Source organism: Carcharhinus amblyrhynchos, chromosome 20, assembly GCF_965287045.1.
Source record: "Carcharhinus amblyrhynchos chromosome 20, sCarAmb.v2.hapA, whole genome shotgun sequence".
Taxonomy (NCBI): Eukaryota; Metazoa; Chordata; class Chondrichthyes; order Carcharhiniformes; family Carcharhinidae; genus Carcharhinus; species Carcharhinus amblyrhynchos.
Genome location: NC_137343.1, coordinates 675,846 through 694,966, shown reverse-complemented (window position 1 = coordinate 694,966; position 19,121 = coordinate 675,846). Strand labels below are relative to the sequence as shown.

Below are 19,121 nucleotides of genomic sequence, written 5' to 3'. Positions count from 1 at the left end.
CTGGATTGAGCAGTATCCTAATCCCACACAGCCTGTCAACTCTTCCCTAAAAACAGCGATTGTCAGTTTAACCTCGAGAGCCTTTTCCACACAGCGCAGTGTTTTAGCGCCTGCTGTAACTTGAAGGTTCTGTCCCCCCGTTACGAGTGGAAACAGTTCTGCTTTGTTTATCCAATGAAATCCTTACATCATCTTAAAAGCTTTGATCAGATCATCTTTTACTTCCTAGAGTATAGAAGATTACAAGTGTGACCTCACCTCAAAACTTAACCTTTTTCATTCTAGTTATCATTGTGAAATTTATGAACTTATGGAATAAACGACATTGTGTAGAAGTTTTTCACCCTGCACTCACCATGACAAAGACAAAAATGCCAAATTTCAAAGGGAGCAACAATTTATACTGCATGAGAAAGGCACTGATTGATTGGTTAAGGCATTGCCTTGGACAATGCAGCAGGGAACTACTGTTGCCAAGTTTTTGGTTAATTCGGAAAGGTACAATGCCTAGTCACGTTTCTGTAGCCTACAGCGGACAGGGCCCTGTGTATGCAGAGATAGAGCTTACCGCACAAAGTGCAAGATGAATAATAACAGGGATAAAAGGGGTAAATTATGAGTTGAGGTTACATCGATTAAAGTTGGGGATGACGAGACTGAAATAGGAGGAGAAATTGACTAAGTTAGGATTGTTATCGCTGGAGTTCAGACGAATGAGGGGCGGATCTCATAGAAACTTTAAATTCTAACAGGTCTGGACAGGATAGATACAGGGAGGATGTTCCCGATGGTGGGGGGAGTCCAGAACCAGGGGTCACAGCCTGAGGATTGAGGGTAGATCATTTAGAAGAGGTGAAGTGACATTTTTTCACCTAAAGAGTGGTGAACGTGTGGAATTCAGGAAGTTGTTCACGCTAAAACTTTGAATGTATTCAAGAAGTGAGCGGATGTAGCACTTGGGGTGAATGGGATCAAAAGTTATGGGGAGAAAGCAGGATTAGGCCGAGTTGTGCAATTAGCCATGATCGTAATGAATGGCAGAACAGGCTCGAAGGGACGAATGGCCTCTTGTTCCAATGTTATTTCATAGGTATAGAAGATTAAGAGATGATCTGATCAAAGTGTTGAAGGTGAGAGGAGGATTAGCAATGTTCTGGAGAATCAGCACTGCACTCTCTCCAAGGCCAGTACATCCTTCCTGCAGTGGATAGGTGGTGGTGCACTGGTAATGTCAATGGGCTCATAATCCAGACCTAGGCTCATGCTCAGGGTGGGAAGGTAAGTGGTTAAGTTTAATGAATAAATTTGGAATTAAAAACTAGTCCCAGCAATGGCAGTATGATAAGATGAGAGCGGAATTGGTGAATGTAGATTGGGGGCACAGATTGGTTGGTAGGTAGGACGGCTGAGGATTTTTAAGGAGATCTTTTTCGGTGCTCAGCAGAAATATATTCCGATGGTAAAGAAGGAATGTAGGAGAAGGGATAACCAACCGTGGTTATCGAAGGAAATAAAGGACAGTATTAAATTAAAAGCTGATGCGTTCAGAGCGGCTAAAAATAGTGGGCGATTAGAAGATTGGGAAAGATTTAAAAAACAACAAAGAATGACTAAGAAGTTGATAAAGAAAGGAAGGATAGACTATGAAGCTAAACTAGCTCTAAATATAAAAAATGATAGTAAAAGTTTTTACAAATATATAAAGAAGAGAAGACTGGCTAGAGTGAATGTTGGACCCATAGAGGATGAGAGGGGGGATTGAGTGGTGGGAGATGAGGAAATGGCTGAGGCCTTAAATACATTTTTTGCCTCGGTCTTCACGGAGGAGGACGCGAATAGTTTGCCGGATATTAAAGATAGAAGGATGATAGGAGATGAGGGCCTGAATGCGATTACTGTCACTAGAGAGGTAGTGCTTGATAGACTAATGGGACTGATGGTGGACAAGTCCCCGGGACCGGATGGAATGCATCCCAGGGTTCTGAAGGAAATGGCAGAGGTGATAGTGGATGCCTTAGTAATTATTTATCAAAATTCGCTGGATTCCGGGGAAGTGCCGGAAGATTGGAAAACGGCTAATGTTACGCTGCTGTTTAAAAAAGGTAGCAGACAAAAGACGGGGAATTATAGGCCGGTTAGTTTAACGTCTGTAGTTGGAAAAATGCTAGAATCCGTCATCAAAGAAGAAATAGCGAGGCACCCAGAAAAGAATGGTTTGATCAAGCAGACGCAGCACAGATTCGTGAAGGGGAAGTCATGTTTGTCAAATTTATTGTATTTCTATGAGGATGTGACTAGTGCGGTAGACAGAGGGGAACCGGAGGATGTGGTGTTTTTAGATTTCCAGAAGGCGTTTGATAAGGTGCTTCACAAAAGGTTGCTGAAAAAGGTTAGGGTGCATGGAGTTGGGGGTAAGGTGTTAGCGTGGATAGAGGATTGGTTGTCTAATAGGAAGCAGAGAGTTGGAATCAATGGGTGCTTTTCTGGTTGGCGGTTGGTGACTAGTGGAGTGCCACATGGATCGGTGCTGGGGCCTCAGCTATTTACCATTTACATAGATGGTCTGGAGGAGGGGGCTGAGTGTAGGGTAATGAAATTTGCTGATGACACGAAGATGAGCGGAAAAGCAAATTGCGTGGAAGGCACGGAAAGTCTGCAGAGAGATCTGGATGGGCTGAGTGAGTGGGCGAGGACCTGGCAGATGGAGTATAATGTTAGCAAGTGTGAGATTATCCACTTTGGCAGAAATAATAGTAGGAGAGGTTATTTAAAGGGCAAAAAGCTGCAACATGCTACGGTGCAGAGGGACCTGGGGGTCCTTGCGCACGAATCGCAAAAACCCAGCCTGCAGGTGCAGCAGGTGATCAAGAAGGCGAATGGGATGCTGGCCTTTATAGCGAGGGGGATAGAATATAAAAGTAGGGAGGTCTTGCTGCAACTGTACAGGGTACTGGTGAGGCTGCAGCTGGAGTATTGTGTGCAGTTTTGGTTGCCGCACTTGCGAAAGGATATTTTGGCCTTGGAGGGAGTGCAGAGGAGGTTCACTAGGCTGATACTGGAGATGAGGGGGTAAGCCTATGAGGAGAGATTGAATAGACTGGGCCTGTACTTGTTAGAGTTTAGAAGGCTGAGGGAGGATCTTATAGAGACATATAAGATAATGAAGGGGATAGATAAGGTAGAGGTAGAGAGATTCTTCCCGCTTAGAAAGGATAGCAGAACTAGAGGGCACAGCCTCAAAATAAGGGGCGGGGGGCAGTTTAGATCGGAGTTGAGGAGGAACTTCTTCACTCAAAGGGTGGTGAATCTCTGGAATTCTCTGCCCGTTGAAGTGGTGGAGGCTACCTCGCTGAATATATTTAAGTCACGGATAGATAGGTTTTTGACAGACAAGGGCATTAAGGGTTATGGGGAGAAAGCGGGAAAGTGGAACGATCTACTTCAGATCAGCCATGATCTTACTGGATGGCGGGGCAGGCTCGAAGGGCTAGATGGCCTACTCCTGCTCCTATTTCTTATGTTCTTATGACAGCCATGAAACAATCAATCATTGTTGAATGTCAGAAAAATCCATCTGGGTCACTAATATCCTTTAGAGAAGGAAATCTGCAGTTCTTACCTGATCTGACCTACATGTGACTGCAGAGCCACAGCAATGTGGTTTACTATTAACTGCCCCTCTGAAATGCTCTCGCAAGCCCATCAAACCAACTCAATAAGGATTGAAACCAACAAGCATCGACCTAGGCACCGGAAACAACAGCAGCAAATCCAGGTCTATTAATGCTGCAAAGAGTTTTAACACCTGGGGGCTAGTGGCAACATTGAGAGAGCTGTCTCACAGACTAGTCAAATAGCAGCATGAGACAGTCATACTCCCAGAATTATACCCTACAGCTAATGTCCCAGACACCACCATCACCATTCCAGAGTCTGTCCTGTCCCACTGGCAGGACAGACTCAGCAGTGATGGTGACACAGTGGTATCCAGCCAGGAAGGAGTTGCCCTGGGAGTCCTGAACATGGACCCCATGGAGTTTCATAGCATCAGGTCAAACGTGGGCAAGGAAACCTCCTGCTGATTATCATCCCCCTCATACACAGAAACTTGCATAGAAAATAGAAGTAGGCCATTTGGCCCTTCCAGCCTGCTCCACCATTCATTTTGATCATGGCTGATCATCGAATTCAGTATCTTGATCCCCCTTTCCACGCATATTCATTGGTCCCTTTAGCCCCAAGATCTTCTTGAAATCAGACAATGTTTTGGCCTCAATGACATTCTGTGGGAGTGAATTCCACACATTCACCACCCTCTGGGTGAAGAAATTTCTCCTCACCTCAGTTCTAAAAGGTTTATCCCTTATCCTCAAACTAGTTCTGGACTCTCCCACCAACGGGAACATTCTTTCTGAATCTATCCTGTCTGACCCTGTTAGAATTTTATAAGTTTCTATGAGATCCCCTCTCACTCTTCTTTAAACTCCAGTGAATATAATCCTAATTGACTTAGTCTTCCCTCATAATGACAGGCCAGTTGCAGACTTCGGGAGGGGGGCGCAGTTTGCAGCTACTGATCTCTGTTCTTACCAGTCTGGTCACAAGGTGATGATGTCATCGTCAGCTCAAAGGCCAAATCTGCAGAGAAATAAAAACATATTTTAGAAAAATTCAAAGTTTCAAAAGAGGTGTTAAGATTACAGCATTAAATTTGATCACATCTTCAGAATCCACCCACAATGTTGACAAGTACAGAGTGTACACAGGCTGTCCTAATTTCACTCCGTGTTGGTGCTCTGTCACTAGTGGCTGCGAGTGATCTGAGTGAGGTACCTGAACAGTGTTGCTGTAATTTGTGGATCTCGGTGTGTAGACCCCTCAGTGTGTTGGCGTGTTCCTGCTGTAAGAACAGCAGATTTTTCTGGGCGCTCTGCAGCTGCATTTCCAGGTTTGGCGTTGCCATGCTGCAATCAAGTGACCTAAACAGGAGAGAGAATAAAAGAGTAACTGTGGTCAGCACTGTGATGTGCATCACTCACACAACCCCTACCACACACTCTCCCGCCCCCTCGGCGCTCCCCCAGCTAGATACACTGGTGATAAATATTTTGAGTCTATGAAGGTTTATAATTCTGTCACGCAGCTGTACACATCCACACAATGTTAGCGGTTAGAGCAAACCAGAACAAACAGGTTTGTTGGGCCAAATGTCCGACTCTCGCTCCTACTGCTTCTGATCAGATGAAAGTTGAAAACTCAGTATGTCTCTGTGTTGAATTAGAATGACAATATGCTCTGTGAATGATGCTAAATGCTGAATATTTTCAAGGGTAAAAGTGATGTAATACTCATAGTCCCAGACAACTGATCCAGATAACGAGTTTAGCTCTCATTGGGGCAGTTTGAGAGTTTGAATTTAGTTTTAAAACTCTAGCAAGGTAAAACTGTTCTCAACAAACAGCACAAAGCTAAATTCAACTCTCTCACAGATGTCCTGACTCTGTCTGGCTCTGTGACTCCAATCACACATCAGCAGGTTAACTTTTAACGGTCCTCTGACCTGCTCCCGAAAGCGGCGGTATGTGCAAACTTTGCCAGAAATGGACATGTTACAAGAATGATAAAGAAAACCTAAACTGAAAAGAAACTAGATAACCCTCAATTGACTGCTGCCTCCAACACGTCTCGGCCTTTTGGCTAAGATCAAGTGTAGTATCGACATGTTGTGCTTGGTTGGAGTCATTAGGTTATATTTTAGCTTCATTTGAAGCAATTTTTAAAAGCAGCATCTCAGCCTTTTGGTTAAGATGTAAATGAGATCACGCCTTGGAGGAGGAGCTATGCCTGGTCCAATCAGCTTGGATCATGTAGGTCAAGTCCAAGAGAGGAGGTGAGAGCCCTGTCTTGTCAGCTTGGATCGGGAATGTCAACTTGTTGGGACTCTGAATTGGACTTTAATTGGAATAAAAACAAAAAAACTCCAACACGTCCAAGTCTCCTGTTCTTCCAAGAGATGCTGCTTTGTTGGTCCAGGAAATTCCCAGAATCAAACATAACTCGTTTTACACTGACATCCCTTCACTCTCTGCACAAATAACAGAGGCAGCACAGGATGCGCCGCACCTCCCCTCCCCCGCTGCGCCACACCCACCCCCTGCGCCTCCCCTCCCCGCCACACCCACCCCCTGCGCCTCCCCTCCCCGCCACACCCACGCCCTGCGCCTCCCCTCCCCGCCGCACCCACACCCTGCACCTCCCCTCCCCGCCACACCCACCTCCTGCGCCTCCCCTCCCCGCTGCACCCACCCCCTGCACCTCCCCTCCCCCACACCCATTGTCTGCACTTCTCCACTGCTCCCTCCCATCTGCACTTCCCCCAATTTTAAGCTCTAGAACTGGTTAATGACTGTTTTAGATTTGATACAATAGAGCATTCCACACCCTCACAATCTACTACTTACAAACCTAGTAAGGAATGTAATAATTGAGAGCCAGGAACATTGCTCAGATGGCAAGTTTAGACCTCAACAAAGAACAACACAGCACGGGAAACAGGCCCTTCGGCCCAATGAGCCTGCGCCGCCATTTTAACATTATGAGTGCCCTCCTCTACCCATGATCTTTCTCTACACCTATTGGGGAAGATTGAGGGAAGACTAATTTAGGGACAATTTGTTACACCAATCAGCCTAAGAGCACGTTTTTTGGGATGTGGGAGGAAATCGGAGAACCCGGAGAAAACCCACGCAATCACGGGGAGAACGTGCAAACTCCCACAGACACCGGCCCAAATCCATGTATCTGCACAGCAAACAGTGATAGTCACTGAGCTGTCATGTTGCCCGTCAGATGGTCCAGTTTAAGCGTACACTAACGACGTGAAGCACTAGGCAACTCTCAAAGCAACATCCAAGAGCAGCCATCGCACGACCCACCGTGTGTATGCCCCTTGTTGGACAAGGCCGACTGAATCACCTGTGAAGTAAAAGAAAAGACATCAATAAATATGCAAAACTTAGACAGACATTTACTGAATCCCCAGAAGCGCAGAAATAAAGCAAGTGAGCCATGAAATATTTTGGAAGGTCCACAGGAATCAATTGATTCCCAGGGACGTCCCAAAGCTCTTGATCTTTATTTAGAACAGTCTCCTGTATTCCTCCGTCTCTAGTCCGCTCATGTACCTGTCTAAGTTCCTTGTGCTTCACTGACATGCTGTTTAACAAAAGTGTTTTTAAATATGGTCTTTCTGTGGTGTTTCATGAGATTAAAATAATGCTGATTCTGTGTTAGATTGGAAAGAAATCATGAGGGATCTGAACAAATGGAGAAAATCTGTTCCCATTTTTGAAAGGATCGAGAACGAGAAGGTACAGAATTAATGTAACTGGTAAAAGAAGCAAAATGGATCCAAGGAGGAACTATTTTTATACTGTGAGTGGTTAGGAGTGAGGAGGAATGCACCAAGTTAAAGGGAGAAGGCAGGGAAATGATACTCAGAGAGCTGCTCATTCGGATAGCCGGCACAAACTTGATGGATCGAATGGCCTCCGCCTGCATTGTAACAATTGGTATGGTTCCTGCTCTAAGACAGCAAGAATCCACAAAGGGTTGTGAATGAAGCCCAGTCCACTACACAAACCAGCCTCCCATCCTCTGCCTCTGTCTACACTTCCTGCTGCCTTGGAAAAACAGCCAGCATAATCGAGACCCCACACACCCCGGACATTCTCTCTTTCATCTCCTTCCATCAGAACTTCAACATTTTTCCCATCTCAATTAACCTACGTCTCTCTGTAGATTCTTTGTGTCATTATCACCGCTTGCCTTCCCACCTATTTTTGTGTCATCCACAAACTTGGTAATAGTATATTCACTTCCCTTGTCCGTGACATTTATATTGTGAATAGCAAGCTGTCAGAGGTAGTAGTAGAGACAGGTACAATTTTATCTTTTAAAAAGCATTTAGATAGTAACATGTGCAATGGGTATAGAGGGATATGGGCCAAATGTGGGCAATTGCGATTAGGGGTTTAAAAAAAAATAAGGACAACATGGGCAAGTTGGGCCGAAGGGCCTGTTTCCATGCTGTAAACCTCTATAGCTCTGTGGCCCCAGCACTGAACCTTGTGACACTCCACAGCTTGCCATCCTGAAAATGCACCTCTTACCCCAATTCTGTCTATCAGTTCTCTATCGATGCTAATACACGACCCCCAACACCATGGGCTTTTATCTTAAGTAGACTTTGGTACAATACCTTACTAAGCACTCTTTGGAAATCCAAGTATATTACATTTACTGGTTCCCTTTATCTATCCTAGTCATTACCACCTCAAAAGAATTCCAGTAAATTTGTCAGGTATGATTTCCCCTTCACAAAGCCACACTGACTGACTATATTATATATTTCTAAACACTCTGCTTTTAACATTCTTTATAATGGACTCTAACGGAAGTTTGGTTCCTTATTTCTGTCTTGCTCCTTCTTAAATAAAGGTATTGCATTGACAGCTTTCTAATCTTCTCGGACTTTTCCTGAATTTAAGGAATCTTGGAAGATTATTGTCACTGCATCCATTGTCTCTGTAGCTGCTTCTTTTGTCAGATCCAGGGAATTTATTGGCCTTTAACTCCACAAGTTGCCCGAGTACTTTTTTTCCTAGGGATTATTATTGTATTTATCTTCTCCCCACTTCTGCACCTGGATTTTGGAATGTTATTACTGTGTTCCACTGTGAAGACAGACTCTGCCATTTCCTGGTTCCCCAATCAAACTGTTATTGGATAGGCACATGGAGCACACCAGAATGATAGGGAGTGGGATAGCTTGATCTTGGATTCGGACATAGCTCGGCCTGTATTGTGCTCTACTGTTCTCTGACTCAGAGGCGAGAGTGTCAACCACTGATTGGTGGCCAACACTAGAACCATAGCCCAGTTAGTGTGACGTCAGTAGCAGGGAAAAGGCTAGAATCTATTAGAGATACAGTATCCGAACAGGCGCTGGAGTGTGGTGACTGGGGGATTTTCATAGCAACTTCACTGTAGTATTAATGCAAGCCTACTTGTGACACTAATAAACTAAAACTAAAAGCTGACAGGGCTCTTTGAAAATTAGAACATGATTAGTAAGAGTTCACATGGATTTATGAAAGGGAAATCATGTTTGACAAGTCATCATTTTTTTCCTGAAGCTATAACTAGTAGGATGGATAAAAGTGAACCAATGGATGGAATGTATTTGGATTTTCCAAAAGCATTTGCTAAGGACACAAAACAGGAACTCATGGGATTGGGAGCACTATACTGGCATGGAGTGAGGGTTGGTTAATGGACAGAAACACTGCAGGAGAATAAACGGGGCAATTTTAGAATTTGAATTTTATAATAATCAGTGCTGGGATCTCAGCTAATTACAGACAATATTAATAACTTAGAGGAGGGGATTCTGTGCAATATATCCATGTTAGCTGATAAAAAAAATGTTTGCTTTCTCACAATCAGCTACAACTCTCGCCAACTTTTACAGATGCATCATAGAAAGCACTCTTTCTGGTTGTAACACAGCTTGGTATGGCTCCTGCTCGGCCCAAGACTGCAAGGAACTGCAAAAGGTCATGAATGTAGCCCAATCCATCATGCAAATCAACCTCCCATCCACTGACTTTGTTTACACTTCCGGCTGCCTTGGCAAAGCAGCCAGCATAATTAAGGACCCCACGTACCCCAGACATTCTCTCTTCCACCTTCTTCCTTCGGGAAAAAGATACAAAAATCTGAGGACATGTACCAACCAACTCAAGAACAGCTTCTTCCCTGCTGCTGTCAGATTTCTGAATGAACCTACCTTGCATTAAGTTGATCTTTCTTTACATCCTAGCTATGACTGTAACGCCACATTCTGCACTCTCATTTCCTTCTCTATGACCGGTATGTTTTGTCTGTGTGGCGTGCAAGACATATTTTTCACTGTATGTTAATACATGTGACAATAATAAATCAAATCAATGATGAGGTTGCAGAGCAATAAAGACAGGTTAGGTGAATGAACAAGAACATGGGAAATGTTCAGCACACATTGTGTGCTGAAGTGTGAAGTTATTCACTTCAGGTGTTAAAAGTATGAGATTATTTAAATGATGACAGAGGGGAAAAATGTTAGTGTTCAGAGATACCTGGACGTCCTTGTACATATCTCACAAAGTTTACATGCAGGTATGGCAAACAATTAGTAAAACAAATGGTATGTTAGCTTTCGTTAGAAGGGGATTGGAATTCAAGAGTAAGGAAGGCTGATTATAATTATACAGAGCCCTGGTGAGGATACACCTAGGGAACAGTGCACAGTGTTGGTCTCTTTACCCAAGGAAGATTAACCCGAGAAGGAGTTCAACAAAATTCTGCCACGGCAGTAGGTGGAATTTGAATTCAATAAAAAATATTTATTGAGAATTAAGAATCTGCTGATGACCATGAAACCATTGTCAATTGTTGTAAAAACCAATCTGGTTCATTAATATCCTTTAGGGAAGGAAATCTGCCATCCTTACCATGTCTGGCCTACAAGTGACTCCAGGGCCACAACAATATGGGTGACTTTCAACTACTCTCGGCCAACTAGGGATGGGCAATAAATATTGGCCAGCCAGCGGCGCCCTTGTCCCACGAATGAATAAAAAAATTCACTGGATCGACTTCTGGGATAGCCATTGATAGTGGTACCTTCAGTTGACTAACACCCTTGTCTCTGGAACTCCTCCCTAAACTTCACTTTCCTGCTCATTAAAACCTGTATCTTTGATCAAGCTTTTAGCCACCTGACATAACTCAGTAACACACTGTTACATAATGCTCCTGTGAAGCATCCTGGGATGGTCAATTAAGCACTGGCTATACGAATATAAGTAGTTATGTGAATTGTTCTACAAGGAGAGATTGAGTAAACGAGGCTAATAACTCCTAGAATTTACAATTTGAAAGAATGAGAAATGATCTCATTAAAACAAGGGGCTGATAAGGTAAATGTTGTTATTTCTGTTTGGGCAAGTTAGAACTGAGGGTCATGGTCTTAGGATAAAGAGTTGGCCATTTCAAATAGAGAAGCGGAGAAGATGGAATTTGGATGGAAGGTCAGCTAAGATCTACATCATGTAGTTAGCATCCAGAAACTAATTCAGGTGTAGATAAAGAACCATCCCAGAGCTCCTACAATGGGAGAACACAATATTGGCTGGAGCTCTGCAAGAGACATCCCATGTCAATGTGTTTGAATTCTATGAATGTTAAGTAAACTAAATTCCATTAAAAATCAATCATGAGTCTCACTTTGTATCCAACTGTCTGTTGGATAAAAGCAAAATACTGCAGATGCTGGAATCCAGAGCAAAACAGAAAAATGCTGGAGAAACTCAGCAGGCACGATAGCATCTGTGGAGAGAGAATGGAGCCAACGCTTTGAGCCTAGACGACTCTTCAAAGCTGAAGAGAAGGAAAATTGGACAAAATTTATACTATGAGGATGGGGGGGGGGGGGGGGGGGGGGGGGGGAGAGGGAGGGAGGGTGTCCCTTGTTTACTCAATCTGTACCTTTGTTCTGCCATTCACACATTCCAATCACTTAATGGATGCTTTTAGCACCTTTCTCAGCATTTATGATCAGCATTTACATCCCTTTGTCCAATTAGAGTCTCCCCTACTCCCCCCCCCCCGCCCCCAGTATAAATCTTGTCCAATTTTCCTTCTCTTCAGCTCTGACGAAGGGTCAGTGCCAACTCAAAACATTGGCATTATTCTCTCTCCACAGATTCCGTTAGGCCTGAGTTTCTTCAGAATTTGCTGTGTCTGGTCTGTTGGAGGCTTGTGCAGGGCCAGAGATAACACATCACACGTGATACCAAACAGCATCCCACACGAGAGTTCATTTGTGAGTTGACAACAGACAATCTGGCTGCTTCCATCACTATCTCCAGATAGACTCGCTACTTCCCATCTATTTCAACGGCCTTTAGCTTTGTTGCTCTCTAATCTCCAACCTGGAGTCCCACGCTCAGCTCCTGACTTTCGCTCTCTCTGAACCCAGGGCTCACCTGACTACAGCTTGATCAATAAACACTCATTGGACCAGTTTACTCAATTGGAAAATAAATATCCCAGGGCGAGAAGTGGGAAATTTAACCTGCAATGAGATAAGACCATCAACTCTGTCAGGTACAGATACATATTTGCTAAAATAAAAGCCTCTGCAGCAGCATTTAATGTTCAAAGGAACATCAGTTCATTTCAAACAGAAACATAAGGAGGTCAAAGTGAGAGAGAGGCAGACAGAGAAGAGGCAAAGACAGAGATAGACATAAACACTACTCAAGATACGAGATGAGCAGCAGCAGCTACAGGAAATTTATAAACCATTTGTCCTTCAGGTTTGCTATTGCATCAACTTTTTCAAAATGAAAGACATCAAGGAGAATTGCGAGACTGTTTTGTACTTGGGTTTTTGATGACACTTTAAAAGCCCTCGACTTTCACTCTAATGATTCAGGAAGATATTTATAATCATTCAAATTGAATGAATGCTTTGTAATTAGACCCAGACATCAACCCGTTTCTATTTTAAAGCATCTTTGGTTTGCACAGAGTACAGGTGCTACAGAGGGATTTGGAAACAAAGGGGAGGATTTGATTGCTGCACTTACAGGAATGATATTTCACCCTGAAATTAGGTCAGCTTGCTGATGTCTGGAATCTCTGAATATCTGTCTAACCCAAGCCAAGTGCAACAGCCAGAAATAAAATAATTCAGATGTTCTAATGTTTGGAGCTGCTGAAAGAAGGGCACTGGGATGTAGTGAACCTCCCAATTATACCAGAGACAGATACCTTTACTACTGAATATATAGTGAGAAGGATAGGAAATGAAGGGAGCCATCACCTTGAGATCACAGTCTCCTCCCTGCTTGGAGTCTGCCTGGCGTTCCGCAACTGAGAACACACTCAAATGAACATGGCGTGCTGCCATAAGATCTATTAATGTACATTACCAGCAAATCTCATTGGTCAGTCGCAATCACGAGGGCTCCGGGTACCACTTTTTACACTAATGGCAGCTTTAATTATACATTAAAGCTGTATGCCATCAGTCCATGGAATGTAATGCAAAAAACCTCATATCATTGGTCAAAGGCACTGATGTCACTGTGGTATGGAATGAGATCACAGAAAGGCAGTCTCACAATGCTCTGCCCATGATGCTCAGTTTAAACCGACACAAAAACCCATTCCAGGCTAAAGGAGCATTGACAAATCAAACTGGCACAGGAGCAATCCTGTCTCACTGAAAATTAATAAGAAAGACAGACTTCAATTCATACAGCACCTTTCACAATTGCTTTAGTGCCAATTAAATATTTTTTTTTAAACTCAAGTGGCTGTTGTAATGCAGGATACAGATACGTGTGCAGTCAATGTGTGCACAGCACACATTCAACAGATAGTGTGTTTTGGTGATATTGATTTATTTTGATCAATACACTGTGGATAAATCCTGTTCATCAAAACAGTACCATGGAATTGTTTTACATTTATCTAAAAGCGCAGATACAGACCCAATTAAAGTCTCAGCCCTCCCTTGGCGCCGCCCAGCCCCCAAGCGCGGTGGCGCCGCCCACCCCCCAAGCGCGGTGCCACCCTCCCTCGGCGCTGACTCCCCTGCAGCGCCGCCCTCCCTCGGCGCCGCCCCCCCAAGCTCGGTGCCGACCCCCCCAAGCGTGGCGCCGCCCTCCTCCCTCGGCGCCGACCCCCCAAGCGCGGCGCCGCCCTCCTCCCTCGGCGCCGACCCCCCAAGCGCGGCGCCGCCCTCCTCCCTCGGCGCCGACCCCCCAAGCGCGGTGCCGCCCTCCTCCCTCGGCGCCGACCCCCCAAGCGCGGTGCCGCCCTCCCTCGGCGCTGACTCCCCGCAGCGCCGCCCTCCCTCAGGGATGGCTGCCTTGATTGGTGCATTGAAATCTTGGGTTGGATTGGGAACCCACCACCTCCTGCTTTGTCTTATTGGGGATATGGTGAGGAATGCACTGTATATCTCACAGACCCCATTAGTTCTATTCACCTACACCAATATTTCAGCTGTGCACATTTCCACTGTATAAACTCATTATCATTTAGATGAACCCTGAAAAGTGTGAAGTGATACAATTTGGAAGGAGTAATTTGACAAGGAAGTATTCAAATGAATGGTAGGACACTAGGGACCTTGGTGTGTTTGTCCACAGATCTTTGAAGACAGAAGGGCATGTTAGTAGGGTGGCGAGAAAGGCATTTGGGACACTTGCCTTTATCAATCGAGGCATAGATGACAAAAGCTTCTGAAAATCTAAATAAACCACATTTCCTGGTTTTCTTTGGCCAACTTTGCTAGTTACCTCCTCAAAAAATTCCAATAGATTCGTCAAACACAATTTCCCCTTTGTAAATCCATGCTGTGTCCGATTATACCACTACCTTCCAAATGCCAAGTTATGAAATCCTTGATAATGGACTCTAGCAACTTCCCCAGTACCGACATTAGGCTCACTGATCTATAGTTCCCTGTTTTCTCTCTACCTCCCTTTTTGAACAATGGACATACATTAGCTACCCTTCAATCTGTAGGAACCAATCCAGGGCCCAAAGAATTTTGGAAAATGGTCACCAATGAATCTACTATTTCCAAGGCCACTTCCTTAAAATTATCAGGATCCACCTTTAATCCCATCAATTTCCCCAAAATCATTTCTCTACTTATACTGCTTTCCTCCAGCTCCTCACTAAAACTTAGAACCTCTGGTACATTATTCATGTCTTCCTTTGTGAAGACAAGCAAAGTACAAATTTAGTTTCTCAGCCGTTTCTTGGTTACTAATTCTTTCATTACTGACTGTAAGGGGCCTACATTCGTTTCTGTCAATCTTTTTCTCTTTACATACCTATAGAAACTTTTACAGTCAGTTTTATGTTCCCCGCCAGATTACCTTCATACTCTATTTTCCCCTTCTTAATCCCATGGCCCTCTTTTGCTAAATTTTAAACTACTCCCAATCCTCAGGACTATTGTTTTCTTTTGCCAACTTGTATGCTTCATCTTTGAATCTAATATTATCTCTAATTTCCCTTGAGCCATGGTTTGGTCACAATTCCCTTTCCACTTTGGTGCCAAACAGGAATAAACAACTTCTGCAGTTCACCCTTTCATTCTTTAAATGCCTGCCATTGCCTGTCTACGGTCTTTCCTTTCAGTAATGTTTCCCAGTCCATTCACGTCTCATCATCACAGCTCCCTTTACTGAGATTCAGGACCCTGGTCTCAGAATCAACTACATCACTATCCACCTTGACAAACAATTCTACCATGGACAGAATGGATAGGGAACAGCCGTTCCCCTTAATCAAACAGTCAGTCAATAAGGGGAATTGGTTCAAGGTGAGGGGCAAGCGGTTTGGGGGATGAGAGGAAAACCTTTTTACCTTTTTACTCAGAGGGTGACGACGATCTGGAACGCGCTGCCTGGAAGAAGAGTTGTCGTACATCCTTTCAAAAGTTCCTGGGTAAGAACTTGGCACATCATAACATTCAGGTCTATGGGCCAAGTGCTGGTAAATGAGATTAGGTAGGAGTTCAGGTGTTTCTTGCATGTTGGTGCAGATGCGCTGGGCCGAAGGGCCTCTTCTGCACTGCATGATTCTATGAGTCTACGAAGGAGGGGAGGGGAAGCTGGTATTTGAATCACAAGTATTCATGGTGGGTGGAGAGATAGAGGGAACGTCATGTGAGAAATAGCAGCAGGCACTTCATCACCAAGAGGTTGGGTCCTCAGTAGCCAGTAAAATGGATTAAAAACAGGTTTGCACAGAGGAGAGAGATGTGATGGTCCTACACGTGGATGGCAACTAAGGAATCAGGAACGCAGAAGCTTCTTTACCTCATGAATAATGAGAATGTGAAAGTGAACATATAGATGCAGTTACTGGCAAGCTAGATAGACATTCGAAGAAGGAGCATAGGAGGGAAAGAAGGTGATAGTAGGAAAGATGGACAGAGATTCCACAGAGCAGAAACACCAGCATGACTGGTTGGGCTGAATGGCCTTTTTCTGTACTGGATATCCTGAATGACCCTACGAGTGGAAGGTTGGACATGAGACAATGTAAAATGGCACCTATTTTACATGGGTGGATCTGGCAGCAACACCTTAATATAATAACTTCCTTAATTCATTAAGTTGCCATGCTCCATGAAGAAAGGGCCTGGGTGATAGCATACCTACTGTCTGCTGCTCTGCAATTAGAGCAATTTGCACATATTGAGATAGCATGTTCAAACAGGGGCAATCCAGACATATTTACAGGGAATTTGACATAAACACGACTCAATAACAGATTAAAACAATAAACTGTGGAAATCTGAAATAAAAATATAACGAAAATATAATACATATTAAAGTGATTTATGAGAATTGGTAAGCAACGTCAAACAAGATGAAGCATGCAATGGGGGAGAGCACGTCAGAGACTAGGGAGCAGCTGTAAGGTTTTATAGGTTGTGTTGTTGTTGTTGTTATCCAATGGGAACTGGAAACTAACATTACGAATGGGAAGGACATTGTTTTTAATCGGTTGACGTGACCTGGTTCTGTGCTGGTTTAAAAATACAATAGTTTTGTTTTAAATGAAATTATGTTAAACACTTCACACAGAAAAGCACCTGAATATTAGCAAGATAATTCTTAGTGACCATCAGAACTGCTTAAGAAAATGCTTTCTAATTGAATATTGAGAGCCACTGGGTAAGTAAGCAAAAGCAAATTGCATTTGAACAGATCAGCTGAATGTGAACATCAAGCTGTCAGTTAGCAAGGGGAATGATGCTTTTGGCAATCCTCTTGCTCACTCAATCTAATGGCACAATGCAGCCACAGTGGTTTCAATAAGACAAGTGCATTTACAAGCCAGCTCTGTGTTTTCAGGAGGTAAATTTGCTTGAACACGCAGGGAGAAGTGTGCAATAGCCTTGTCAGAAAGCTGCAGCAACACATCTCTATGGCAAATATCAAATGATAAATAATGAATTGAGCTGCGGCTATACACAGCTCCAAAGGTTAAATATTCCTCCCGACAAGGTTTTCAATCACTATCCCACCCTCGCTCCAAACTCAGGCCTATCTTATACCATGCACACAGCACCTGGATAAATTGGAATGAGAGTCATTCAGGGAATTACAGATCCCCACTGCTGAATTCTCTCAAAGTAAATTCACTGCCCCATTCACACATCAGCTTATTTTATTGCACCTTACTATCAGTTGCCATGGTGAATCATTATTACATTGAGGTGAAGATGTGAACAATTTAGGACTGCTTTGTGACTAACTCTAAATACATCTTAGATAAAATACATTAACACCAACTGCAGCCAGGCAGCAATGCATCCCAACACCGGGATTAACACTGACTGCAGCCAGGCAGCAATGCATCCCAACACCGGGATTAACACTGACTGCAGCCAGGCAGCAATGCATCCCAACACCGGGATTAACACTGACTGCAGCCAGGCAGCAATGCATTCCAACACCGGGACTAACACTGACTGCAGCCAGGCAGCAATGCATTCCAACACTGGGATTAACACTGACTGCAGCCAGGCAGCAATGCATTCCAACACTGGGATTAACACTGACTGCAGCCAGGCAGCAATGCATTCCAACACCGGGATTAACACCAACTGCAGCCAGGCAGCAATGCATTCCAACACTGGGATTAACACTGACTGCAGCCAGGCAGCAATGCATTCCAACACCGGGATTAACACCAACTGCAGCCAGGCAGCAATGCATCCCAACACTGGGATTAACACTGACTGCAGCCAGGCAGCAATGCATTCCAACACCGGGATTAACACCAACTGCAGCCAGGCTGCAATGCATTCCAACACCGGGATTAACACCGACTGCAGCCAGGCAGACATTACAATATTGGAATGGAATATATATTAATTAATGCAACTCCAGTCTTTGCATCAATAAACCCCAAACAACATTTCCGCAGGGCAACAGAGGAAGAGCAGAAGAGTGTGACTAAATGAAACATCTTCAAGTTCCAACAAAGAATTGAGGAGTTGAAAGGCCACTTTCTATTGACACATCATTCTATGAAGCTAGGCTATGTTAAAATAGAGTCAGAGGTTTACAGCATGGAAACAGGTCCTTTGGCCCAATGTGTCCATGCCGCTCCTTTCCTTAACCCCTAAGCTAGACCCAATTGCTTGCAACTGGCCCATATCCCTCTATACCCATTTTACCCACGTAACTGTCCAAATGCTTTTAAAAGACAAAATTGTACCTGCCTCTACTACTACCTATGCTGTAAACTTCTACGACTCTATCTCTGGCAGCTTGTTCCAGAAACGCACCGTGTATGAAAAAATTGCTCCTCTGGAACCTTTTGTATCCCTCCCCTCCTCTAGTTTTAGACTCCCCTACTGTTGGGAAAAAATATTGACTCTCTAGCTTATCTGTGCCTCTCACTATTTTATAGACCTCCTGCATCATGATAAAGTCACTCCTAAGCCTCCTACTCTCCAAAGAAAAATATCCCAGTCTATCCAGCCTCTCCTTATAACTCAAACCATCAAGTCCCAGTAGCATCCTAGTAAATCTTTTCTGCACTTCTTCTAGTTTAATAATATCCTTTCTATAATAGGGTGACCAGAACTGTACACAGTATTCCAAGTGTGGCCTTACCAATATCTTGTACAACTTCAACAGAACATCTCAACTCCTGCATCCAATGTTCTGACCAATGAAATCCTTTTTACCCTCCTGATTTCTCTCTTAGCTCTACTCCTATACGCTCTATACTCTTCAAGGGATCCACTTGATCCCAGCTGCCTAGCATGTCATTTGCCTCCTCCTCCTTCTTTTTGACCAGGGCCTCAATATCCCAAGTCATCCAGGATTCCCTACTTCTGTCAACCTTGCCCTTCACTCCTAAGAGGAATGTACTTACATTGAACCCTGGTTGACAAACTTTTGAAAGTCCCCCACTTACCAGACATCTCTTTACCTTCCCACAGACTCCCCCAATTAACAGTT

The 19,121-nt window shown here is 44.0% G+C and overlaps 1 protein-coding gene across 3 annotated transcripts in view; it reads right to left on the bottom strand.

Moving 5' to 3' along the window:
• Positions 1-19,121, bottom strand: part of ccdc92 (coiled-coil domain containing 92) — a 49,227-nt gene that overhangs the window by 15,973 nt on the left and 14,133 nt on the right. For all 3 annotated transcript variants that reach the window (XM_080208634.1, XM_080208636.1, XM_080208637.1), the window contains exons 2-3: positions 4,834-4,979; positions 4,591-4,638 (exon numbers count right to left, since the gene is read on the bottom strand). In XM_080208634.1, the coding sequence (XP_080064760.1) occupies positions 4,591-4,638; positions 4,834-4,979 (194 nt within the window). The remainder of the gene's footprint in view (positions 1-4,590; positions 4,639-4,833; positions 4,980-19,121) is intronic.